At 41.7% G+C, this 27674-nt stretch overlaps 1 protein-coding gene across 3 annotated transcripts in view; it reads left to right on the forward strand.

Annotated features, from left to right (window-relative positions):
• rcan3 (regulator of calcineurin 3) overlaps positions 1–27674 on the forward strand; it is a 59559-nt gene that overhangs the window by 10109 nt on the left and 21776 nt on the right. Inside the window, exon 1 of one of the 3 annotated variants that reach the window (XM_034675830.1) lies at positions 21551–21826. The exons of the other annotated variants lie outside the window; for them this stretch is intronic. Within the exon in view, the coding sequence (XP_034531721.1) occupies positions 21740–21826 (87 nt within the window). The 5' untranslated portion in view covers positions 21551–21739. Of the gene's footprint in view, positions 1–21550; positions 21827–27674 lie in introns of those variants that run through there. 3 annotated transcript variants of the gene reach the window in all.

The following is a 27674-nucleotide window of genomic DNA, read 5'->3' on the forward strand; positions in this document are numbered from 1 at the left end:
CAGAGTCTAGCAATGAAACACATCAGGGACTAAAGACAGCGTGATGCAGGATGTGAAAAGTGAGCTGCAGAGTGAGTGTCTCCATTTAACGTGCACACACTGTGCATGATGGACATGCTGCGTTCATGCATGTGCGTGTTAGTGATATTTTGCATCTGTCAGACTACAGTCTATTTTTGGGGCGTCGGTCCCAGGAGGCTGAACGTGAGGGAGCGGGTGCTTTGCAGGCTGAAGGTCAGACATGATGCAGTGCAGAGTGAGTGAGTGCCGCCAGCTCCTGGCTGCTCCTGCTGCGGCCTGGATATTATTCTAGTACACTGACCCGGGTTGTCTCAGCGACCTGGTGCGCTATTTTTGCTGTTATTTGTCAAACTGAAGAAAGCAAAAAGCAATTTAAGAGCAGCAGACAACAGTGGGAAGAACTGTTTGGTTAAATTGAGCTGTTTTGGCACTTAGGGTGGCAAAGTATGTTGTGCATTTGACAAGATGACAGTATTTTCTTTTGCAGTGACAGTTTTCCATTTTCCTTTGTAAAACTGCATTAGTCCTTGCATTTTGATGAGAGTATCAAGTTGAAGGCAGTTTCTAGGTTTTTCAGGAAATCAGAGCCTTTATAGAGGCTGCAGAAACAACCGGCAAAGCTAATGCTAAGACATGACTGGAAAAACATCAGTGGGTACTGTAAGCTTCACACTGGGTAGATAAGGTATGTAAGGTGCATGTAAAATACTTTGCACACTCATTGTGAAGCTACACATTAGACATAATTAATTAGCTTATTAGGTTTCTTCTCAGAGCAGATATAGATCTGTACATATTGTGCTTGATTGACGTCTCACTCGCTGCCATTACACTGTTGGGACGAAGCAAATTACAACCCAATAATTAGGTGTGCCAGTCAGACCAGGTTCCCACTTCAATTCATTTCAGTATGCAAAACAGCCTGGCAACATTCCACTTCTGCCAGCTTGAACTGACAGCACTGTGCAGCACATTGACAAAATACTGTGTGGACCATGAGAAAGAGATCCATATGTAACTGTAGCCCTGATACCTGTGCTCAATTTTCACTGGGTTCCCCTCTTCTTTTAGCCATGTCACCCATGTGATTCATGGATGACATTTTTTGACACAGTATAACTAGAAAAAAGCAGGTGTGAGTTTCATTGCACTCCAGTTTCAGAGTCTTGTACATTCTGGTTCACCATCACACAGAAATGGCCTGCTGGGTCAGTTTTAATCAATCAATCAATCAATCAATCTTTATTTGTATAGCGCCAAATCACAACAAACGTTATCTCAAGACGCTTTTACAAACATAGGAGGTCTAGACCACACTATGTCAAATTATGAACAGAGACCCAACTTCAAGACAGGGTAAGACTCAGTCTGACCCCACCTTAATCCATCATGAGCATTGCACATCGCAGTATTTAGCTAGTTACAGTGGTGAGGAAAAACTTCCTTTTAACAGGCAGAAACCTCAGGCAGAACCAGACTCATGTTAGACAGCCATCATGCCTCGACTGAGTTGGGTCTGGAAAGACAGATAGGGGGGAGTAAGAGAGAGAGGTGATAGTGATGAGACGAGTCGTAGAAGCTGTTGCCGCTGGAGTGCGGCACGTCCGTATCAGCTGGAGTCCAGATCGTCCACAGCAGGAGGACGTCTACGGCAGCTCAGAGGAATCTACGAGACAATGGAGCTCAGGGACTCCAGAAAGGTCTATGGTTAGTAACTTTAATGGGACAGGCAGAGTTAAAGTAAGTGATGAGGGGGTTGGGGGGAAGAATACAACACCTCCATGGCCCCTGTTTCGTCCCATTCAAAAAGAGACAATCCATAATAAGCTGCAAATTAAGAACTTAGAAATGTAAGGCATTGTCATTTTTGTGTCATCTCACTACTTTAATTACAAGGAACTGATTTAAGACTCATAGCTCATGTAAAAAATAAATCCTGTTCTCATCAGTATGTGGTGTTCAATACCCTCATGTATATTTAAAATTCAGCTGAGCTGATTTTACATCTCTAATGGCCCATTAAAGCTCCAGTGAGGAGTTTTTAGCCGGTTATAAAACAGACTGAAATCATACTGATGCCTTTATACGACCAACAAATGACCATCAGCAACAAGAATGGTGATTTCTATGATGTACTTTTTATCGCATGTAACCACTGCCACATGTTACATGTCAAAAAGCTATCTGCAGAAAGATTCACATTGAGTGATACATTGGACTCTTAAAAAACAGTAGGATGAGATGTTTTACTTTCCCAGAAAAACTACTAACTCATGTGAAGAATAAGTAACGTGGAGAGATTAGTGGATGCTTTGTCCACAAGAGGGTGCCAAAAAAGATGCAGTCTGGAAGTTCCTAACAGGAGCTATAAGTAACTATCATTCAAACTGTAATTTAAAGCAACAAATTGAGAAAAAACGCTTAAATCTGGTTTCAGGTTATGTTATGCTGAGACAGAGATATTGGTCTTGAATGACACCAATGATAACTTCATCTTGGTAGAAGAAAGAGAGGTATGAGCAGACTCAACCATTGGTAGTTTCAACAATATAAGCATACACTGTATAATCAATAGACATGGTATCCTTGATGTCACCCATCTGTTTCTGAATCTAATTTTAAAACCAATCGTTGGCGGTAGCCATATTGGAAATATTGAACTCAACCTAACTGCTTTCGAGCTAGTGTGAGGTAGAGAAGCGGGCTTTGAGCCTCCTAGCCAGCAGCTACAGTGTTCCCGCCTGTCAATCAAGTCAGCTGTGCCTCTCATAATGGAAAACTTGTAATTATAATGTCTTAGAAACTGCCGTGTTATGAAAAAATTCACACCCCATACAGTGTGTGCTGATCGAGAAATGGGCTATCCAGCCACACTCGTTTTTGTACCAGGCTGTAAACATGTTTATTTCTGCTGTAAAGATCAGCATGTTTAAATTGGTGTGTATGTGGTTTCTGGTACTTCCAGGGCCAGCCTCAAGTGGACACTGGAGAAACTGCAGTTTTTAACACTTGTGCATTATCTTCAATTCTTGCGGCCGTAGGTTGCAGCTTTAATGTAAACAAATATCAAAACTGATCGGATTATTCCAGACAGTGCAATGAAGGTAACATTCTTTTATTCTTATCTACTTTGTCATATCATCTTTTCTCACTGATTTTTAATTCCAAATATATAATGTTGATGATTTTTTTTATATTGCAGAAACACTTAAAGTTGATCAGTCAACAATTATACAATTGCAATGTTTTCAAATAATCAGTTTTCGTGAACATTTGCTGACTTTAGTGTCCCAAATGTGAGGATCGCTTCTCCTTTTAATATCTTTAAATATATTTTTGAAAAACTTAAAAATGTCATCTTGACTCTTAAACCGTAGATTCATCTTACTTTTACCCGTACTTCTAGTAAAGCTATTACTTTATTTTTCTTCTTTTTAAAGGAATTCAAATCTTGCCTCTAAAGAATCAACCTTAGTTTAATGTTTCTCACATTTTCTTGCCTGACTATATTCCACATGGGTGCTTATTCTGGGTTTTCTTTGCTCTGGAGACACACTTAAATGATGACTTTGTCGTTTTGAAAAATCCCTTCACACTGCTAATTAAATCCAGTTACATAAGTCTGTTGTGTCATATCGTCCTTTCTAAACCTAAAACATCTATTTAAAGACGAACACACATTTATCCTCATCATGGTCAAATAAGTGTCTTTTGTCCAACTGTTCAAGCTTGAGGGAAGTACATTTCTCTTCTTTGATATGTTGGCATGATTCATTTGTGTACGCTTGCTTTTTGAAGAGACGTCTCCTTTTGTCCCGCCTTCGCCCACCAAACAGATGCTGATTATGAAACTGTGAGATTTGGGATTTATTCTGTTCCTGGTCGTGATGCTCCGGTTCTATTTAAATCAAGATGATTTATGGTTCAATCAGTCCAAAAAAAGACGTGTGTCTCATGCGCTTTTAAGAATAGCAAGTCAGATTACAACAACAGAAAATGATCACTTATTTAGCTGTTGCCAAATATAGATGCAATCACACAGTCCAAAAATGTGCTGCAGAAGATTCCTTTTAGTCATGAATGTGTTGGAATAAAACCTCAGAGAACAGGAACTAGAATTGATCACACTGCTAGGATTTATGAGAACCTCTTGTGGATCTCTTCATCTGTATTTTTTCTCTCTATAAGGAGTCAATTGGGCATCTTCTCTCGACCCCTGCTCTTAATGTTTTCTTTGACCTCTCTTGTTTACCTTCTGAACTTGACTGCTGATGCCTCAGTGTAGTGAGTCTGCAAAGCCTGCTCCCCTGTGAGGCTGCTTCTTGGAGTTATTTATGAGGAGAGAGGTGTGGAGACTGGCATACAAATCAATTTCTGCCTCTTGTCATTTACAGAAAAGGGACTATTGACATCTAGTTGTTGTTGATTTTTCTGCCAGCACTTGTTTATCATTATTGTTACTTTGCCGGAAAAAGGAAATACAATTTTTGCTTGTGTCACTCTCCCCAATTCAATTTGCTTCTCCTTGGTTTTTATTTATTCCTGTTTTTCCACATTTTTCTTTTCGTTCATTTCCCCATGAGTTCTTTTCTTCCCTGTCATGTAAGTCTGTCTCTGTGTCTCTATTGACAGTCTATATACCCACATACATGACGTCTGAATGCCTTTGTGTTCGTATTGTACAGTTTGCGTCTCTCTTTCTCCCTGAGAAGCTATAGCATAACCCTTTCATTCTTTCAGCCTCATCATTTAAAGTTTGAAATCTCATCACAAAAATTCACAACTTGAGGATCCCTTGGCTTTAAATTGGGTCTGTTTGAAGTAAAAAAAAAAAATAGAAAGACTTCCTATTCTCTGGTGATGAGCACAGAGAGATTTTCTCCCGTCTTTGTTTGCCTGCCTCAGAAAACAGCACCCACTTCTCAGAGTGCTCTGAGACCGCCTCAGGTCCTTCCCTGCTTGAATTTTTTTTTCTTCTTTTCCTTTTGTTGTGTCTGCATTCATGCAGCCACCATGTCTGTGTGCAGGTCAGAGAAGCAGCCTAACCCATCCAAAGATTTGACCTGATTTTTTGATAGCAAAGCAATCAGTGGAACATAGGCACGTGTCACTCTGTGCTTCTGTCCTCTGTCCCTGATATGCAGCCGCTCAGCTCTGCAGCTCCTAAGCTGCTGGCCTGGGTTAAAACACTCAACAGCTGCTGGTGGCCCACCAGATGTAGGCTGTGGACCAAAAATGTACTTTACTCTCAGTTCCCATGTTTAGACTGTGTTTGTGATGCTGTGTGTTAAAGCACTGTGAGCTTATTTGGATTCATTTACAGCAGCTATATCAATTTTTTGGGCACTATTTCACCACCAGTCCCTTCAAAAATAACTAACTGGCCATCATATCTCCTCTAGTGTATAGTTTTGTCTGTTACGCAATGACAGGATTTCATGGTAGTTTGGCAATGTTTCTCTTAAAGTGACAGTCAGGTTGGGATCATCCATAGGGTTGCCTAGTTTGTTGGACAGAGCTACAGAGCTTGTAGTGGTCTGGGGTTTACATAGAAACCTGCTAAAGATAAACCAGTTATGGTTTTTTTTTCCAGAATGGGTGGCATGGTGGTGTAGTGGTTAGCAAGGTCACCTTCAAGTAAGTCACCTTAAGTCCTGAGTGGAGTCTGTCACGTTTGAAAAAAATGGAAAGAGGACCCAAGATGCAGACTTCATATCAAGGAAAGAGGAAACTCAGAGACTGATGCTAAATCGCAACCGCCTACTATGCTAGTGGTACGTACTGATTTGGCCAAAGTTCAGTATAGGTGAATTTCGACCAAGAGTTCCGGGGTCTTTCAGTCCCCAGAACTACTTTACCCCGAACTAAAAGGTTCTGTGCCCCCCATTGTTTTCTGCGTTTCGACCGCGGGGCCGAAGCTCCCGGGTAGATTGTGCAAATCAGGCCAGTGACGTATGGACAAAATAAAAAGTAAATGCACTACACCACCAGACCAGTAGAGGGCAGTAAGTCAAAGACGAGGGCCATTCATCACAATTACACCACAGAAGAAGAAGGACCGGCAGGTATCACAACAGTTAGCCTGTTAGCATAGAAGAGACTCAGCTCGCGCTGTTTTAGATGGTGCTATATTTCATCACAGATGGATTCACTGAATCAACACGTGAGAGGAGATAAGGGCAAGTAGCAAAGACGTTTCAACACGGCTTTAAAATCCTTTTTAACTCAAAAAGCCGTGGCAGAGATTGGCCGGTATTTTTGTTTAAACAGCGACCCTGTTAACTGCCGACTTTCAGCCAGATGCATCCCTCATAAACGTCTTTAGACGATCATTAAATACTTATCTGATAAGGATATTGAATCTTAAAACTCCCGGTGTTTCAACAGCTGTGTTAACTTCACAAACACTGTTACGTTCAGCTGAAGGTCTCCAGTTTACAGGGTCACTATTAAAACCGTAACACCGGGAGAGATGCATTCGCGGTGGGCTGAGAGAAGACTTCTGTTACAAACTGTTAAATCAAGAGAATCACAGAAAAGTACGCACACATACAATAAAGATAGAAGAAATAAAAGAGAGAGAAATCAAGTGAATCACAGATGTACGTGATGTTATTGCGGACGACGGGCGAAATAAACACTGCGGTTAATCTACCAGTCAGACATGTTCAGCATTGCAGGCCCTGCCCCCCAAAAGCCCCGGGGCTTTTGAATAGTACTACCCCCCTAGCAGGGGCTTTTTAGAGGGGAGATTATCTACCCCTGAACTAAATTTAGACCCTAGTTCCGCCGGTCGAAACGCATGTAGTTCAGGGGTAAAGTCCCTCGTTCCAGGGTAAAGTTCCTCCGGTCGAAAAACGCCTTATGTAGTATGCAGTGTGTGAACAAGCAAAATCTACAGTATGCCAAAACTACCTGGATTTCGTACGGATTCAGGAACATTTATCAGTATGCATCGGGGACTAGTCTTCCTAGCGTACTGTTTTCCCACAATGAAACGTTACCGGATGCACAGGGAGCATTAACTACAAAATAAACCAGGAAACACGATAGACAAGAAGCACACACACAAGCATCACTAAGAAACACAAGAAATAAAGAACAAAAGACATAAAACACAGGGAAAAAGAACACAATTACCACAGAGGGAACAAAAAACTAATCTTGACAAAAAGCAACTCATGACAGAGTCTTTGTGTTTAGAGTTTGCATGTTCTCCCCATGCGTGCTTGTGTTGCCTGTGTGTATTCAAGCTTGTTCCCCCAGTCCAAAGATATGCTTGTTAGGCTAACTGTTTACTTTGAATTGCCTGTAGGTGTGAGTGTGAGCAGTTGTCTGCGTCCATGTCACATCTGGGATTGACTGGCACTCTCTCGAGGTGTAACAGGGCTTGTCGACCAATGACAGTCTCCCCTTGACCCAAAACGGGAGAAGCAGAATAGATGATGAATAGATCGAAGGATGAATGGTGAGATGGATGGGCCTTTTAAAATCAATACTGTACTGCAAAACATAAAGTCCTGATAACAAAGGATGTTGGTGTTACCCAACCATATTCATGAAAGCTGGCTTTTGGTGCTTTTTTAAAGTGGCTCATTTATATATAACAGGGCCAAATGTTGCATATTACAGCACAAGAGCAATTTTCTTGTTTCCTTTTTCTAAAATGTGCAAGCTCAGCAGTTGCCATGATGCAACCTTTTACTGAATTAAAGCTAGAGCTCTGTTATTTGCAGTTGCATCAATATTCCAGAACTACAAATCTAATACATGAATTCTTGTATGAGATTAGATTAAAAAATATATATAAAACATTGCTATCATAATTTCTATGAAATCTAATAGAGCAGTGCTCAAGCTTTAGCCCCGCCCACTTTTAATTCTATTTAATTCCTTAATAGAATTAGCTGCTAATGGTCTAATTATGGGAAAACAAGGGGTATTATGTGTAATCCCAAAGGGTTATCCTGACATGAAAGTTCAACATATATAGCACTGTTTAATTTTCCACTTTCACACTTGTATGTGTAGATTTCCCATGATAGCAGTCGTTCTTGTTAATTAGGAGAAAAGAACAACTGTCAGAGTTGCCTCTGGGAGCTGTCTGTCACTAGTAATTAAAGCCTGATCACCAGAAGTCATGTAAAACTTATCCATCAACATTCTCCACATCCAAACGGCAACAAAACCTCCCTCACACTGCATCCTGATGGCTTGTCTGCATCATACTTGACGTCTGACGTCATACTTCTTTAAACATACCACAGGTTCTATAGAGAGTTGTTGGTGGCTCACTGAGTTGTGTCATTTACAGTTCATGGCTGGTATGTGTTTGTCCTCAGGTATTCATGCTGTCCCTTGCACTCGACAGGACCTCTCCCTCTCTCTCTCTCTCTTTCACTTTCTATTTTTTCCCTTATGCCATTCACTCTCTCTGTTCTCGCTCACTCTTTCTCACCTACACTCTGTAGATGTGTCTCTCCGCCCTGTAGACACTCTTTTATCCTCCCATCCCTCTGTCTCCCGCGGCTCCCTGCGCCTGTACTTGGCTGCGTGCTTTATAAATAGCTTGGCCTAGATTACAGCAGCTGCATTGGCGCTGGCACCAGGGTTTGGTTTAGCTGGGCCAAATGAGGTAGCATGGTGTAACCACGGGTTGGCATGGAAGAGATGGAACGTGCATGTGTGTGCATGTGTGTGGTGTGCATGTGTGTGTGTGTGTAGGTGTGTGTGTTTAGATAGAACAAGGGAAGTGCAGCTGCAGCCTATCTGCATGCCTGCAGTGGCTGAGCTCTGATTTTTTTTTCTTTACACACCATTCCTCCAAGCACACAAGCACACACACAGACAAAGCTCTTATGACTTGTGTGTCTGTGAGAGGTGTTGTCATATTTTCATCGTTACTAATTTTGGATTAATTATTTTTGATTGTGCATGTGTTCATGAGGTAGCACAAGTAGATGGTGCGTTTGCACACATTTTTTTTATATGTCATTGTGTTCATGTGTTGCCATTTTTAGTATCAAATGTGAGGGGCTTCATTAAGATACATGTGTGTAATATGAGCATGCGTATCTCTGCCCAGCGTGATGATCCACTGCCCTGATTTCCTCCCTCCTGCTCCTCTGCAGAGCACCACTCCAGAATACAAATCCTGCTCGTCAGTGAGTCTGAAACACAGCGTCTCACCCTTTGAGCAATTCTTCTGCCTCTCTGAGTCCCCCCCTCTTCTCATTGCTTATAAAGTGCATCATGCATGTTAGAGACTCGACAGTTCCTCCATTTTTACTGCGTACACTTAAATGAATGTAGGCTACATATTTTGTTTATTTAGTTTCACATTTTTATTGGAAAATTTAACATTGGTTGATTTTATTTGCACATTAAAGATTCTCTAAAAAAGCTTCATTGCAGAGCTGAAAGAACCGGATTATCCTTAAAGGAATGGTTCAGCCTTTATAGAAAAACATGTGCTTGCTTTTTTTGCAAAGTGTTAGATGAGAAGATCAAAGTAAGCCGCTGGAGATGCTGGTTGCCTTTGAATGAGTGTATACTGCAGTATACACTGCAGATGTAAATTTATTCTAACAACCGTTTGAAAAAGCTACACGCCCCTTATATATAGTTAATACTGTTAAAGTAAAACACCAACAAATACTATTATCAACAAATAATGAAGAGGAAAATGTTGTAATCTTTTGCATTTCAGTAAAAAATGGAAAGAAAGAGTAGGGATAAGAGTGCTTTGGAGCGTTATAATTTCCTGCATGGAGTCGTAGTCGGGGCGTACTCGCTGAGAGAATTGTGAATGAGGAGAAGAGAATTTAGAATGAGGAGGAGGAGGAGGAGAGCTGCAGAATGAGGACAGAGAGGAAGAAAAGTGCTTTATCATCCACAGTGATACAGACAACTTATCAGCAGCATCTGAAGCATCAAAGGAGCGCATCGACACCAAGTTTTGATGAACATTAAGTCAAAGTAGTATAGCGCTGCAGTTCCCTTCAAAAAATGATGTAATCTCAAGAACCCCCCCCCCCCCCCCCCCCCCCCCACTGGAGTATCCTATAACATTTAGACACCACCTCTTTTAGCTAACTATAACACTAATGTAATGCTTGCTAACTAAGTCTCATGCACATTCAATCCCAGCTCGTGATATTTGTTTGTTACTGTAGCAGTGAATTTATATACTATTTACTTTTATACATTATATTTATATATTATATTTATATTAATATATTTTTTATTAGTTGAGGTAATCTACAGTGTTTCTTTCATAGACTGTATAAAAAATGGACGTAGTATTCATGATGTCACCCATCTGTTCCTTAGCGCTGTTTTGAAGCCAATTGCCAGCGGGTGCCATGTTGGAAATGCTGAACACAACAGAACTTTGTCCAAGCTAGTGTGAGGTAAAGAGGCGGGCTTTTAGCCTTTTCACTAACAGCTACAGGGTGCCCACCTGTCAATCAAGTCAGCCATGTCCTTAATTGGGCAAAACTCGTGAGTCTGTAACCTTCGAAAATACAAAGGTATAAAAAATGTTGCCCCCCCCCCACAGTGTGTGCTGATCATAGACTGTATAAGTAATGGACGTAGTATCCGTGACGTCACCCATCTGTTCTGAAGCGCTGTTTTGAAATGCTGAACTCAACCCAACTGCTGTCGAGCTAGTGTGAGGTAAAGAGGCGGGTTTTGAGTCTCCTAACCAACAGCTACAGGGTGCCCGCCTGTCAATCAAGTCAGCCATGTCCTTTTTTGAGCAAAACCCGTAAGTTTAATATCTTAAAAAAAACAGAGTTAGAAGACCCCCCCCCATACAGTGTGTGCCAACAGAGAAATTAGCTATCCAGACTACACTTGTTTTTTGTACCAGGCTGTAAACATGTTTATTTCTGCTGTAAAGATCGGCTTTTTTTAATTGGTGTGTATGTGGTTTCCGGTACTTCCGGAGTCAGCCTCAAGCAGACACTGAGGAAATTGCAGTTTTTAACACTTCCGCATTGGCTTCAGTTCTTGTGGCCGGAGGTTGCCGCTTGGTTTCAACCATAGACTGTAAAAAATATGGACGTAGTATCCGTGATGTCACCCATCTGTTTCTGAACGCTGTTTTGAAGCCAATCGGCTGCGGCAGCGGCAGCCATATTGCTTCTGTCGAGCCAGTGTGACGTAAAGAGGCGGGCCTTGAGCCTCCTAGCCAACAGCTGCAGTGTTCCTGCAGGCAGCTGTGCCTCTCATTGGAAGACTAGTAATCTCAATATCTTCGAAATTGCCACATTAGAAAAAAATTCACCCCCCTCACAGTGAGAGGACATCGAGTAATTAGCTATCCAGACTACACTCATCTTTTGTACCAGGCTGTAAACATGTTTATTAATGCTGCAAAGATCGTCTTTTTCCCATTCATGTGTTTGTGACTTCCGGTACTTCCGGAGCCAGCCTCAAGCGGATCCTTGATGAACTGCAGCTTTTAACACTTCCGCATTGACTCATATTTTTAGACCGGAGGTTGCCGCTTGGTTGCAACACATCCAGTTAAGAGTACTCATTGGTGGAAGCCGCTGCATTATGGTGCAGCAGAAACACTTGCTACATACAGGCTTTGTAAGACCAGATTGAACCAGTCCCAACTAAATGCAGGATGCTTCGAGGACTACACTTCAACTGAGACTCTTCTCAGCTGATGTTTCTTTGAGCAGCATAGTGAATCTCTACATCTTCTGTTTACCCAAGGCTTTGTAAACAGGGCCAGGTGAAAAGAGAATCTTCCAACAAGGCATGAATAAATGATCACAACCTTTGGCAAGCAGAGACGGCGTTAGATTTCAGGAAAACTGAACAGATTTAAGAGAAAAGGTGACACAGGCGCGCAGCTTTATCCATCCTGAGCTTGTGATTAATGAGCAACGGGGGAGATTTTGAAATAATATCTAGACCTGTCAAGTTACATCTTCTACACTGCCTGCTCTCAATACCATGGTCTGAAAAGATAAAACAGATTCTTCCCCGGCAGATGAAGCAGCTGACGGTGCTGTTCAGGCTCAGACCATCATGTAACAGTGTCGTGTTTTTTGGCGTTTAGAGGCCCGATTGTTCCAGACTTGGATGACAGACTGATACTGTCTATTGGAAGAATGTAAGTCATATCTCACTCATGTTCTCCGTCTGCTCTGCATGGACAATAGTTGACACACACAGACATAAATAACCCTCACCGTCTCGAGCCTCAGTATTAATGGCTTATAGGGGACTTAGCTGTCTCAGCTAGCCAGGCAATGATTATTATGAAACAGCGGGAGATGATCTGAGTGATGGAAAGAAGACATGGTTCATTAGGAAATTATGCAATAGCTTAATGTCTGTGTGAATTTTTTCAAATGATGGGTGTGTGCAGCTGAAGTGGAAACTTATATCATCGTAATTAAGAGGGAAAGGAGCTGTGGCAGCGAGGGTACAGACGCCTTCATCAGCTGCTTTATTGTGAGTGATAAAAAGCATGATACACTTAATCTCCAATCAACAAGGCAGCCTTAAAAGTACAGTACAGCTCACTGAGGAGGTATTTTTAAGTTTTCAGATCAGAGTCTTTCCACCACAACAAGAAATCTGCTTTGAAGACTACAGTGCTAAAAGTAGTGGTCTTAACATGTTGGGAGACAACAGCTTTGGCCATTACCACATACAGCGTGACACGCATGTCTGTTATTCTGATGTCCATGAAGCCATAACCCATGTATACAGTACTAACCGGGAGCATGCAGCTGACAGCCATGGTTATGCAATTATGTCTTGACAGTAGAAAAAAAAAAAGTTCTGTGCTGCGGATGGCTTCACTCAGCATTTTAGTTTTGACGCACAGTGCTGTGAATGTCTGTCATTGAGGCAGGAATTTAAGCTGATGATTTTATTCAGTGCAATAATATGTGGTAAAGAAATTAGAGTAGGCTTTATGGGTTTGCATTGTATACATTTAGACAAGGAAATAACCTGGAAACTTCAGGAGCTTCAGCTTATGTGTAGCTAGAATGTTGCTGGTACACAGAGGTAAAACATAAACACTTGGTGACCCATGCTGTTTTAACCAGTGGCTCCAACTTTTTTGGCCTTTGACCTCTTACTTACTGCTACATCTGATACGATACGATACGATGTACTTTATTGTCCCCGTAGGGAAATTTGTCTTTGACATCAGTGCTGCACCTTACCTGCTCCTACAAAAATCACCACAATGACACAAGAACACATAAATAAATAAGAAAAGTACAATAAATAATATACATTCATACAACACACAGCATACTCTTAAGGAGAGAGCACCATGACACTGTCCCCACCCTAACAGGCTATTTACTATTTAAAACTCTGATAGAGATCGGCACAAAGGAGTTTTTAAAACGATTCAATTTACACTTGGGGACTCTGTACCTTCTTTCAGGTGGTAAAAGTTCATACTCAGAGTAAAGGATATGCAACGGGTCTCCAAGTATTCTCTGGGCCTGCCCAAGAACACACTGCTCATAAATGACCTGTAGGGAAGGGTTGCCAGTCTTCCCTATGACCTTCATGGCAGTCTGCACCAGGCGAGAGAGTTTGGTTTTTGAGCTGAACAGAGAGGTTACCGTACCATGCTGTCATCCCATACCTAATGATACTCTCCAGTACAGCCTGATAAAACAAAAACATAGCCTGCTGATTCACACCAAACACCCTGAGCCGACGTAAAAAGTACAATCTTAGCTGTATGCGGGAACACAGGTTATCAATGTGGGCCTCCCAGCTGAACTTAATATCCAGGTGGACACCTAAATATTTGTAGGAGCTGACCTGACAGATGTTTTTGTCATGAATAAGGACTGGAGTGTGATCACCCACAGAGCGAGGGTCAAACACCATCTCCTGTGTCTTCTTCACATTGATTAAAAGGTGGTTATCATCACACCACTGAACAAAGGTCTGTATCTCAGTAAAATATGACGAGAGACCTGAGTCCTGGTACAGCAGACTGAGAATGGCTGTATCATCTGAAAACTTAAAAATCAGATTACCAGGGAGGCTGCTGCTACATTCGTTAGTGTAGAGTGTAAAGAGGATAGGGGAACTCACACAGCCTTGAGGTGCTCCTGTACTAATAGATTTGGTGTCAGAGAGGGTGGTGTTTATTTTGACATTTTGGGATCTATTTGTTAAAAAAAGAATAAAACCATTTAATAATCAATGGATTTACAGTCATCTCAGACAATTTCTTTATCAACAGATGAGGCTGCAAGGTATTAAAAGCCGAGCTAAAATCAATAAATAAAAGACATGCATAGGCTTTAGGGTCCTCAATGTGCTTTAAAGTTAAATGAGTGATGCTATTAATTGCATCATCAGTGCCTCGTCGGTATGCAAACTGAAATGGATCAAGTAGACATTTAACCTCAGATTTCAGTATGGACACGATATACTTCTCAAAACATTTCATAACAATTGAAGTCAGATCTGCAAGTTGAAAGCAGTTATGATTGTTTGAAAGTATTTCATTTGACTACACTTTTGAGCCTCAAAGACTAAAGACAGCATGGTTGATATTTATTTTAGATATGTGTGAAATGGGTATTATGGGTAATATTCAATGGAGATAATTAATGGCTGGATGTTCCAGGTATGTGCTTTTTCCGTGATTTGTTGATTGCTCTCAGTTTTAGTTTTTTTTTAAATAATGGAGTGTATAGTTTCTTATCGTATAATATCGTATCATATAATATCGTGCCGTCAAATTTTATGGTATGATATTGTGTTGTATTGTGTTACATGGTATCAAACCATATCGTATTGTATTGTAACATATCCCGTTTTATCGTATTGTAGCGTACAATATCGTATAATATCGCATCATGTAATAATGTATCGAATATTATTGCATCAAATTTGATTGTATGATGTTGGGTTGTATCATATCATAGTGTATCCTAACTAGGGATGTTCATGATTAATCGATTAATTGATTGTTAAGAACTTACTCTAAGACATTTTTTGTTTTGATTTTATATCACGTTGAACAAGCGTCATGTGGTCTCATATTCTGTTCTGCTATCAGGGAGGTGTTTTAAGTTTAAAGCATGTTTCGATGTGAATCAGCTGAAGGTGTTGCGCACAGCGAGCACTTTTTTTCTCCGCCACCGGACTGATTATGACCCAGTTGCACCCCCGGCTGACATTTTTAACATCTTGAACACCTCAATACGATTCGTAGCTTTTCAATACTGTCAGTTGTATACATTGTTAGTGTTCCCATGCATCCTGGAAATCCTGGAAATCCTGGAAAACCTTGAAAACCTGGAAAACAGTTGACCAGTTTAACACCTGGAAAATGGGAGAAAAAGTAAAATGTCCTTGAAAATCACATGTAGTCCTGGAAAATTATTCCAACATGGCTGCGTGCGACCTGACCCTATTAACAAAACACATAGCGTTAGGATTAGGGTTAGGGTTAGGGTTATGATTAGGGTTAGGATTATAATTAGGGTTATAATTAGGGTTAGGGTTAGGATTAGGGTTAGGGTTAGGGTTAGGGTTAGGGTTAGGATTAGGGTTAGGGTTAGGGTTATGATTAGGGTTAGGATTAGGGTTAGGGTTAGGATTAGGGTTAGGGTTAGGATTAGGGTTAGGATTATAATTAGGGTTATAATTAGGGTTAGGATTAGGGTTAGGGTTAGGGTTAGGGTTAGGATTAGGGTTAGGGTTAGAATTAGGGTTAGGGTTAGGATTAGGGTTAGGGTTAGGGTTATGATTAGGGTTATGATTAGGGTTAGGGTTAGGGTTAGGATTAGGGTTAGGGTTATGATTAGGGTTAGGGTTAGGGTTATAATTAGGGTTAGGGTTAGGATTATGATTAGGGTTAGGGTTATGATTAGGGTTAGGATTAGGGTTAGTGTTAGGGTTATGATTAGGGTTAGGATTAGGGTTAGGGTTAGGATTAGGGTTAGGGTAAGGATTAGGGTTAGGGTTAGGGTTATGATTAGGGTTATGATTAGGGTTAGGGTTAGGGTTAGGGTTATGATTAGGGTTAGGATTAGGGTTAGGGTTAGGGTTATGATTAGGGTAAGGATTAGGGTTAGGGTTAGGATTAGGGTTAGGATTAGGATTAGGGTTAGGGTTAGGATTAGGGTTAGGGTTAGGATTATGATTATGATTAGGGTTAGGGTTAGGATTAGGGTTAGGGTTAGGGTTAGGATTAGGGTTAGGGTTGGGATAAGGGTTAGGGTTAGGATTAGGGTTATGATTTGGGTTAGGGTTAGGATTAGGGTTAGGGTTAGGATTAGGGTTAGGGTTAGGGTTAGGATTATAATTAGGGTTTTAATTAGGGTTAGGATTAGGGTTGGGGTTAGGATTAGGGTTAGGATTATAATTAGGGTTATAATTAGGGTTAGGATTAGGGTTATGGTTAGGGTTAGGGTTAGGGTTAAGATTAGGGTTATGATTTGGGTTAGGGTTAGGATTAGGGTTAGGGTTAGGGTTAGGGTTAGGATTAGGGTTACGGTTAGGGTTAGGATTAGGGTTAGGGTTAGGGTTATGATTAGGGTTAGGATTAGGGTTAGGGTTAGGGTTATGATTAGGGTTATGATTAGGGTTAGGGTTAGGGTTAGGGTTAGGGTTATGATTAGGGTTAGGATTAGGGTTATGATTAGGGTTAGTATTATAATTAGGGTTAGGATTAGGGTTAGGGTTAGGGTTAGGATTAGGGTTAGGGTTAGAATTAGGGTTAGGGTTAGGATTAGGGTTAGGGTTAGGATTAGGGTTAGGGTTATGATTAGGGTTATGATTAGGGTTAGGGTTAGGGTTAGGATTAGGGTTAGGGTTATGATTAGGGTTAGGGTTATAATTAGGGTTAGGGTTAGGATTATGATTAGGGTTAGGGTTATGATTAGGGTTAGGATTAGGGTTAGTGTTAGGGTTATGATTAGGGTTAGGATTAGGGTTAGGGTTAGGGTTAGGATTAGGGTTAGGGTAAGGATTAGGGTTAGGGTTAGGGTTATGATTAGGGTTATGATTAGGGTTAGGGTTAGGGTTAGGGTTATGATTAGGGTTAGGATTAGGGTTAGGGTTAGGGTTAGGGTTATGATTAGGGTAAGGATTAGGGTTAGGGTTAGGATTAGGGTTAGGGTTAGGGTTAGGGTTAGGATTAGGGTTAGGGTTAGGATTAGGGTTAGGATTATGATTAGGGTTAGGATTAGGGTTAGGATTAGGGTTAGGATTAGGGTTAGGGTTAGGATTAGGGTTAGGGTTGGGATAAGGGTTAGGGTTAGGATTAGGGTTAGGGTTAGGATTAGGGTTAGGGTTAGGGTTAGGATTAGGGTTAGGATTAGGGTTAGGGTTAGAACCAGAACTAAACTTAAGCAAACAGAACCAGAACCAAACTCAAGCAAACCCAACCAGAACGGAACCAGACCCAAACCAAAACGGAACCATAACCATACCAGAACTGAACTAGAACCGAACCATAACCAGAATAGAACCGAACCAGAACCAGAATAGAACCGAACCAGAACTGTACCAGAACCTTACCAGAACCGAACTCAAGTAAACAGAACCAGAACCAAACTCAAGCAAACCGAACCAGAACCGAACCAGAACCGAACCAGAACCGAACCAGAACCGAACAGAACCGTACCAGAACCGTACCAGAACTGATCCCGAACCAAACCAGAACCGATCCGAACCGGAACCAGAATAGAACCGAACCAGAACCGAACCAGAACCGAACCAGAACCGAACCAGAACCGAACCAGAACCGAACCAAAACCGAACCAGAACCGAACCAGAACTGAACCAGAATCGAACCAGAACCAAACCAGAACAGATCCGAACCAGAACCAGAATAGAACCGAACCAGAATCGTAGCAGAACCAAACTAAAGCAAACAGAACCAGAACCAAACTCAAGAAAAACCCAACCAGAACCGAAACCAGACCCGAACCATAACCAGAACCGAATCAGAACAGTACCCGAACCAGACCCGAAGCAGAACAGTACCCGAACTGAACCAGAACCAAACCAGAACCCATCAGAACCAGAATAGAACCGAACCAGAATCGTACCAGAACCGAACTAAAGCAAACAGAACCAGAACCAAACTCAAGCAAACCCAACCACACCCGAACCAGACCCAAACCAGAACCAAACCAGAACCAAACCAGAACCGAACCTGAACCGAATCAGAACAGTACCCGAACTGAACTAGAACCGAACCGGAACCGAACCAGACCCAAACCGAATCGTACCAGAACCAAACTGGAACCCAACCAGAACCAGAATAGAACAGAACCGTACCAGAACCAAACCAGAGCCGAACCAAACCAGAACTGGACTCAAACAAACAGAACCAGAACCAAACTCAATCAAACATAACCAGAACCAAACTCATGCAAACAGAACCAGAACTCGAGCAAACAGAACCAGAACCGGAACCAAACTCATGCAAACAGAACCAGAACCAAACTCATGCAAACAGAACCAGAACTCGAGCAAACAGAACCAGAACTAGAACCAAACTCAAGCAAACATTATTAATGTCCTCAGGTTGGCATTGAGAAAAATCAGATGCCTCAGCTTGGATGGGCTGATCCGATTTCTCCTCTCAGTGAGTATTTGCCCGGTCTTCAAGAAGACTCTCTCTGAAGGAACAGATGTGGCCACGATACACAGCCTCCCCCCGATCACCTGAATCCTATATCCTCACATGTGATTGGCCGCATGGCCGCCATGCTGACCACAGCACAGCAACACAGCTGCACAGAAACTCCACGTTGTAGACATCGCTGAGCATAATAGACATCGCCACGCAGGAAGACAGTTTACATTTTTTTAAATCTCTGAGAGATCTTCAAATACAGAGTGTGTCTTTACTCTCAAATAAAAAAACGTGACATTTGCTTTGTTTTGTATCGACCACTTAGCAGGATGAATATTATGATTAAGCAGGTATATTTTGAGTTTGAGTTGAGTTGAGAAACATTTGTGGCCATTTTTGTCATTCAGTTCTATTTAGGTCATTATTGCACTGATCCTCTGATCATTATTATTATTTAATTATTTCAGTAAGGCAGCTTCCTGATTCCTTTGCTGGTTCTTGATGATTTCATTGATAGCCATAGACTACATGTCTTTCAATGTAGACTTCCACTGAGAGGAACATATTAGACTATTTAGGAACTAAATTAGGAACTAAATTTAGACTGTCATACCAGCTTGATCATCAATGAAAATGTCCTGGAAATGTCCTGGAAAATTATCTCTGGAAAAGAGTGGGAACCCTGATTGTATCATGAAGGAAAATTTTATTCAGGGGGAAATCGCATTTGGCATTGTTTTTGACAAGGAAAGCGTCTACGTTTTTTTTAATGATTAACCAATAATTGGTTGTCAACATTTCCAAAGATTGATCACGGAAAATACTTGAAATTTGCATCCCTAATCCTAACATAGCGTAGCATAGCATATTGTATCATTTGCTATGGTATGGTATGGTGTCGTAACTTAACGTATCGTAAATATTTAATCGCGTCGTATCTTATTGTATGATATCATCGTATATTATTGCATCAAATTGCACTGTATGATATTGGGATGTACCGTATTGTATCCTAACGTATCATAGCATAGCATATCATATGGTATTGTATCATGTCATTTGGTATGGCATGGTAGGGTATCCTGTCGCAACGTATCTTATCGTGCCGTATTGCATTGCAAATATTTGATCATCACGTGTCTTATTGTATGATCATATTATATAATTTCTTATCATATAATATTGCATCAATTTGTATTATATTATATTGGGTTGTATTGTATCATATCATATCATATCGAAATGTCAAATTGTATTGTATCATATCAAATTGAATAGTATCATGTTAAATTGTAATGCATTGTATCAATCCAGATTATATTGTATCAATCTAACTAGTTTGTCAATGGACAGAAAAGGAGGCAGGCTATACTGATAATAAATTGCAGTTCAAGGTTTTTATGATGTGCCACCGAACCTTCCTATGGCTTCTGAAATTTTCGGCTTGGGTTCATTGTAAACTGAATCAATTTTTGTTTTGGACTGTTAACCAAAGTTTTTAATGCAAGTTTTTGAAATAGTGAAATGGTAAATTAAAAATGACATTGTGAGTATGTTTTTGATGTTTCATAGAGGTGTAGATTTTACTAGATGAGCCCCATGCGATTGTGACATGTATTCGGAATGGACAGGAATCTGAATACATCTGACAAAAGCCTTCAGTGACTGGAGTCACAAAAACTGCCTCCTACTGAACTCCTCAAAGACAAAGGAAATGATAATAGATTTCCAAAGATCCAGGCTCTGCCATCAGCTAGTTAACATTTGAGGGGTGGACATCGAGGTGGTGCCAACCTACAATTATCTAGGTGAACACCTGGACAACAAGTTGGACTGGTCCCTTAGCACAGATGCACTCTACAGGAAGGGGCAGAGCCACCTCTTTTTCTTAAGGAGGCTCAGATCCATGGATATCTGCAGTAAGATGCTGCAGATGTTTTATCAGTCTGTGGTGGAAAGTGTGTTATTCTATGCTGCAGTCTGCTGGGGAAGCAGTATAAGACACAAGGATGCCAGGCGACTGGACAAACTAGTGAAAAGAGCTGGCAGTGTGATTGGAACCAGGTTGGACTCACTGGGGGCTGTGGTGGAGAGATGCAAACAGAAGAAGCTAGAGGTCATTCTAAATTACACAGATCATCCACTTCACAACTTCTTTGTGGACCAGAGAAACAGCAGCAGTGGACGGCTCATCTCTGCGCTGCAAGACTGAGAGATACAGAAAATCCTGCAGCCATTAGGCTTCATAATTCATTAGCCAATAGGAGATGAGCTGACATACACCTGAATTACTTGGTTTGTTTTTTGTTTTTTGTTTTTTTTTGTGATTTTTATAATTGTATCTGCCAAACAACTAAAGTACATTCTATTCTATTTCATGTTGCTTATCATTTTGCAACACCATCTAACTGCTCACTTGACATAAAAACATTACAAGCAGTCATTGCCAGGCTTCTAGATATGACGTGGGTTACTGTTTAGTTCAATGTCCAGCTACTGCACTGATGTGTTCAATGTACTTTATGCAAATAAGAGCCTCAACCAAAGGTAAATAAGCAGCTCACTGTAGGAATGCAGGGGGTGAGTCAGAGAGAAACTGGTGCTGAAATCTCTCGATTTACAGCTTGACTCACAAACTGAATTTTACATTAAGGTCGTGACACTTGACGGCTCAGGGAACATGAAACACAAAGACAAATACACGCAAAAGCGGAATAAACCGGAGCGTATATTCTGCAGTGCCCACTGCACGGTTCATCAGGCACTATAGTGGCGTAAAAGACGACGAACGTGAGGATGGTAATGACGTCAATGTGTAGCCAGAGAAGGAGGGGGGAGGCAGGGGAGAGAGAGAGAGAGAGAGAGAGAGGGAGGGGGGGGGAGTGAGGGAGAGTTTGCTCGGCTGCTGCAGCATCACTCTGAACAGCGCGTCGATGCAGTGAGGAGTCCAGCAGCAACTCTCTCTCTGCTGATAAAACAAGCAGAACATCCCGCTGGACTTCACCTCAAGTTCTCTGTAAAGGAACCGAAAGACTCCGTTACTACCTGCTGCAAAGGAGGAGAGAGACTTTTACTCCATTTCGCTTTTCCCAACCACGAAAGGGAATGCCATCGATAAATATGAAACTGGAGATGGTGACCATCATCGCCTGCGAAGTAGATACCGAAGTGTTTACGTCAGACAAAATGCAGGTACGTTTTCATCCAAACGCTCGGTGCGCCTGTTTTTTGATGCGTTTGTGCCCTTGTGGTGTGGTTGTGCAGCAGTTTGCTTGGGACTGTCTGCATGCTGCTTGCCCTGTGCATGCCTGTCTTGGTGACGTTGAATGCAGCCCTCTCCCTCGCTCACTCAGACGAGGATTTTTATCAATGAAAGCCTCAGCTCGCCAAGACGCACGTTCTGCGCCGCGCGCACGGCACTCTGATTGACGCTGAATGAATTGCAGAAATGGATAGACATGGCACAAAAGGGACACGCAAAAATATACATGCAATGCACCATTTGCTGTGTCGTTGCATACGTTTTCCGGTGTGAGGTTCTGTGACATGATACGCATCTAAATGGAAGGGTGTGATACATTGAATTGTCCATGCAAAGCACATGCAAGGGAAGAAGTGAGTCAGTTTTAGACGCAGTGGCAGACAGACCCTATTCTTCTCTCCCTCTCTCTTTCTCTCTCTCTCTCTCTCTCTCTCTCTCTCCCTCTCTCTCTCTTTCTCTGCTCTCTCTTCATCCCAGCAGCATTGCAGGTGCACTGGGGTAGATGGGAAAAAAACAGTTCTAGAAGGGTTGGTTATATAAGCACCAAATTAATGCTAAAATAGTGCAGTATAAACAGTGTAACCACTACAGGGTTTCTAATTATGGTGCCACAAAGAATGAAAATGCATGCGAGTCTTTCTCCTGATTAGACTGACTTCTCTCAAAGGACAATTATGCAACTATAAACTCAGTAATATTCTACAGTCATATTTTATTGACTTGCCCTAAGGGCAGATACAGGTGTACCATATGCAGCCTGTCAGTCACAGAGCAGGGAAGCACTTAAATGTCCTCGAAGTGAGCCTTGAGCCTTCACCTCTGGAACTAAAAGGTGCCAGTTTTGGGGCTTAAAGGGACACTGATAGACTTTCAGAGTTTGTTGCACCTACTAAACCATTGGGAGGTTCCATGTCAGAATATCTTCCCTCGCCTGCTGACTGATTTGACTCACAGTTTAAGAGAAAGACAGATGTAGGAGGAACAGATTTAGCTTGGGGGTCTGACACAAGTTGGATCACCTAAAAAATGTATCATCAACCTTATAAGATACAATACAATGTGCTATGATACGATAGCAATTGATGGACACTTGGGGTAGTATTTCTGATTTGGACCCAAACAAACTATCATGTTTTCATCCTCCGTTCCTCTCGCTCCTCACTGCTGATGTGTTCTGAATGTGAACGCTGGATTCAGCTATTTTTTACTGCATTTCTAGGTTTTGTGAACCCAGTCACCCCTCCTTAATGCCCACAGCGCCTTGGTCAGCCATATTTCATCCCTTTCTCTTTGCAACTCTATGCCTATTACCTAACTTACTTCAAGCCTGCATTGAGAGAGGAGAGTCTATATGAAATATTATCCGTGTACCTCTGAGTTACATGTAGAAAGAAAGGCAAATTGCTGGGGCTTTTTTGTTTGCTGGAAAATAATTACGTAATATATAAAAAACATAAGAAATAACGCATTTCAGCCACTGTGGTCTGCATTCAGCAAGCAATCAAGCAGCTGCTGTTTTTTTCTCCCAACAAAATATTTCCCTGCAAATGTCCTGCCACTACAGGATGGCTACAGAGATCAGTTTTTAAGATTTCTGAGGGACTTTGAGTGAAAGAAAAATCTCCTTTGTGCAGGATTTTGCGCTGAAAACAACTGCTTCTGTTCCTGATCTTCAGTTTACACCACAGGACTTGGATAATGTATTACTTTTCTCAATGAAACCTGGTTAGCACTCAAGAATGAGCCCTCGCAGACCAGACACAGCCCGAGGCAGGACAGTCTTTACTTTCAAGCAGCTCTTATCAGCCCACCTCCCTCAAAGAAAAAGGGGGTTTGCGCACAATTAAAAGAGCAGACAGAGGGCTGACTTTCGAATGACACAAAGAACACCACTAATCCTGGTTTCTGGCACAGTGAGCGCACCAGGGGAGAGGGCAGCTTAACAGCAGGGCACGTGGGTGGGGGGGCGGCCTCTGATTGAGCTCACGTCCCTGTTGGCCCCTCTTGTGTTTATATGTTATCAATCAACAAGATCTGAGCTTGTTTAAGCCCCCTGTTTTTATTAATATCTCCTCATGTGAAGGTGAGAATAATCTGAGTCCTGTTTTGTTTTAAAGCACTTTGGGTGAACTTGTGTGTGCGTGTGTGTGTGTGTGTATCTGTTATTTATAGACACTTCACAGAAAGATTAGGCAATGGTGCTTGAATAAGCGACATGAAGAAAACCAGTGAATGGTGTGTTTTTTTAATTAGTGGTGATGCTTTGCGGCTGGCTGTTGTGATTTTTGGAGCTTTTTGTTTTGACACTGCTAGAATGGCATGCCCACGCCTTGGCTCCATGCCTGCTGGTTACATCATTAAAGAGCCAAACACCAATGCTGTGGACACGGCAGGTTGTTGTTTGTGATAATGGCAGGGCTGCTGGTACAGTGGGCCGTCAAACCAGAGAGCTTTGTGGAGAAAACAGAACGACCGTTGTTGTCAAGAGAGAGGCTTTAGTAATACCAGACGCTGAATGTGTGTTTGTGTGTGTGTGTGTGTGTGTGTGTGTGTGTGTGTGTGTGTGTTCATCACAACACACTATCATTACCTGGAAAAATGTCCTAGCATCAGCACATGACAGCACAGGACACACGGTGAAGGTCACAGCACGTCGGCAGGCAGTGAATGTGTTACAGCGTGACGCAAGCCTGTACACTTACCCAGCATGCTTGATTTGCTGCTGACATTTACATCTAATTTATTTATTTACTCACTTGCCAGTTTGATTGGTGCCCATTTATTTGGTCTTTTATACATGAATAAATAATTAATCAGCCTGTCAACCTGCTCTTCTTCTCCATAAGTGCCTCTTGGCTTCGGTCATTGCTGAATGAAATGTTTTTGAGTGAGGAAGCTCTGGGAGGAATTACATTTTGGATTTAATCACACATTCTCATTTTATTACAGATGAATCTGTAATAAACACACTGGAAACGGCACAGTGAGCCTCAAAGGGCAGCTATTTTCAACTTAAGATCGTTCTCCCACACTCTGTAGTAACACTGACACACTCATACACTCCAAACAGTGAGTCAGCGGACTCACAGACCTACACACAAACACCTCTGTCAGCAAACACACACCACTCCTCCACTCTGCTTTGGACGCCTGGAGAAGATTCCGTCACCTGTCTGTCTGTCTGTCTGTCTGTCTGTCTGTCTGTCTGTCTGTCTGTCTGTCTGTCGTGTCTGTCTGTCGTGTCTGTCGTGTCCGTTTGTCTGTCTCAGGTTTTCTCGGCTTGTTATGAAAAAACAAACCGAGATTTGATGACTAATCTGCTATTTGCAGTTCAGCATTGCTGCAGTGATTTTGCTGACGTCTGTGATGTTTTCATTCTTTCCCACCGTCTCTGTCTTTGAAATACTCCCTTATATAACAGGTTGTCGTTTGCTTTACTTTGGGATAGTTATTTTGAGCATTTGAGCAACAATGCGACACATCATTGTGTTATTTTATGTGATTTTTAGAGCGTATCAAAAGCTGGCTACTTCACCGTCTTCTCTTGGAAAAACAGCTCTGCAGCATTTAAGAATAAAAGACAAGATATGATATCTAACCTGCAGATTATTCTCTCAATTGAGTCCGAGGTGATGTCTTCTAGTTGCTTCTTTTGTCAGATCAAGTCAAAAACATTCAGTTTACTGTCACACAAAACAAAGAAAAGCAGATCATATTGCCTTTGAGAAGGTGGAACTGAAATATTTACAGATTGGTTTTCTGCAAAGGTACTGATCGAGTGTGTAAAGATCAGACTCATTATTTCACAATTTTCAAGTGTAAGTCATGATCGGGCGTAAATTTGTAACCTCCTTTAATTGACTTTCTGCCGTTATCAATCATTGGTCATTAAGTCAGTGACCCATTTTCTCTGTTGTGTTTCATTATTTAGAGTAGGCACACAAACAGGCCGTCCACTCATCAAACATAAATCAGGTTTGAATGTTCATATGATCCAGGCGCAGCGTTTAAAAACACCATCATGTTGCACCCTGACCAGCGTTTGAGGTGAAGGCAGGAGCCACAGGAGCAGAGGCAGGACACACGGGATGGATGTAGACGCTGACCAGATCAGGTTCGGTGCTGGTAGGAAACCAGATCTCCATCATGGCAAGGTTGAGCGATCCTGGGCCCGAGCAGTGGGTTCAGGTGTGCCTGCTTCCCCCCATCTGTGGCATGGGGCAGGTGGAGACGGGCAGCTCACATTGGCTTGAAACCCTAGAGAAGCACCAGGGCTCAGGTGTCAGCTAAAGGTTAGTGCTGCGTCCGTTAGGGTGACGTAGAACAAAGAACGGTCTCCGGGGTGGGGTGTCTGGTTACCATGTGGCCAAGACGACGCGACTTTAAAGCGATAAGATTAGAAGCAAAGAAGAAAGGCCTTGCAGTGGAATGTAGAGGCCAAGAAGGGAAAACATTGTCAACAATGGATGGCCTTTGTTATTGATATTACTCATACATAATTTTCCCGTCAGAATTTCCAATAAGTTTCCAGTCCAGTACAAACAGCTTTAAAGGACAAGGCAGTTTAGAGCCTAAAAATAGCAACGCCAAACCAGTGACCTTACATGAATACAGAAGGGCTCCAGCTCATTTTGGCTGCAGCACACTGCCAGCTGAAGATTAACTATATTAATGTTGCATCATAAAATTTTAAGCACATGTAGTAGACACAAAAGATGACTTTGCTGCAATTTAGATAACAAATTGATGATCTGTGAGATGATTTTTCAAGTAAAGAACACCGGATTAGTTCGGAGTCTAAAAACATCAAAATTGAGAACCAAATTTTTGAAAAACAACAACAAACATATTAAGTAATCGATGATGGAATAACTCATTAAAGTTCCAGCTATCCAAAACTGTAAGAAACTTTATTGAATGCACTTACTTACTACATCACTTCACTTACATTACTTTACTGTAAAAAGACATTAAATGCATCACTCTGTGCTTCGACCCTTACTCCTGTAATGCTTGATCATCACTACAGCTGAGTGCTTTGTCATGAGCAGCATAATGTACTGATATACAGGAGAGAGATAAAAGAAGGTAAGCAGAAAAGACAGTGATGAGCTGAGAGACAGAGTTTCTCTGCAGACATGCTGCAGTTGCCCAAAGTAAATCTCTAGCATCTCTTAGCCACCTTATGTAATGTTGTGAACCTCTTTGGCTTACCGTCGCCTCCAAAGTGTGCAAATCTATGTGGGAGACTGTGTAGACACACTTTCCTTGCGAGGAGTGAGTGATGTAATGAAAATGTGTTTATGTGTGTGTTCGAGCAAGGCCTAAGAGCTGCTGAATAGCAAATGCTACCACCTCAATAAAAACTATAATGAGCAGATTGGTGGTAATAGGATTAATGTGTCCCCTCGTGCTGTAAACTGATTTCAATCTCCCCACCGTGGACTTGCTGTCCCTGAGGGAACAGAGGTGCAGCGCTGGAACGTCAGCCTGTGTCAATACCGCTCCCCGCTCGAGCTATTGATCCCACTGTAATAACACTTGGCCCATTCACATACCTCCCCGGTGCTTATACATCTCAGAAAGCTATTAGTCATAATTTGTTTTTGTTGTTTGTACTGCTGAGGATTTGCTGCTTCGTTGATGTTTACGGCTGGTTTGATTGAAGCCATGTTTCCCACAGTCTTTATCTATGAATGCCTCATACTAAGCAGCTAGGACGCTAACTGCTGTTTAGCCTTTAGTGTGAAACAAAAGCCAAGAAAATCAAAGTGTAGA

The sequence above is a fragment of the Notolabrus celidotus genome, chromosome 22, assembly GCF_009762535.1.
Source record: "Notolabrus celidotus isolate fNotCel1 chromosome 22, fNotCel1.pri, whole genome shotgun sequence".
NCBI classification, from domain to species: domain Eukaryota; kingdom Metazoa; phylum Chordata; class Actinopteri; order Labriformes; family Labridae; genus Notolabrus; species Notolabrus celidotus.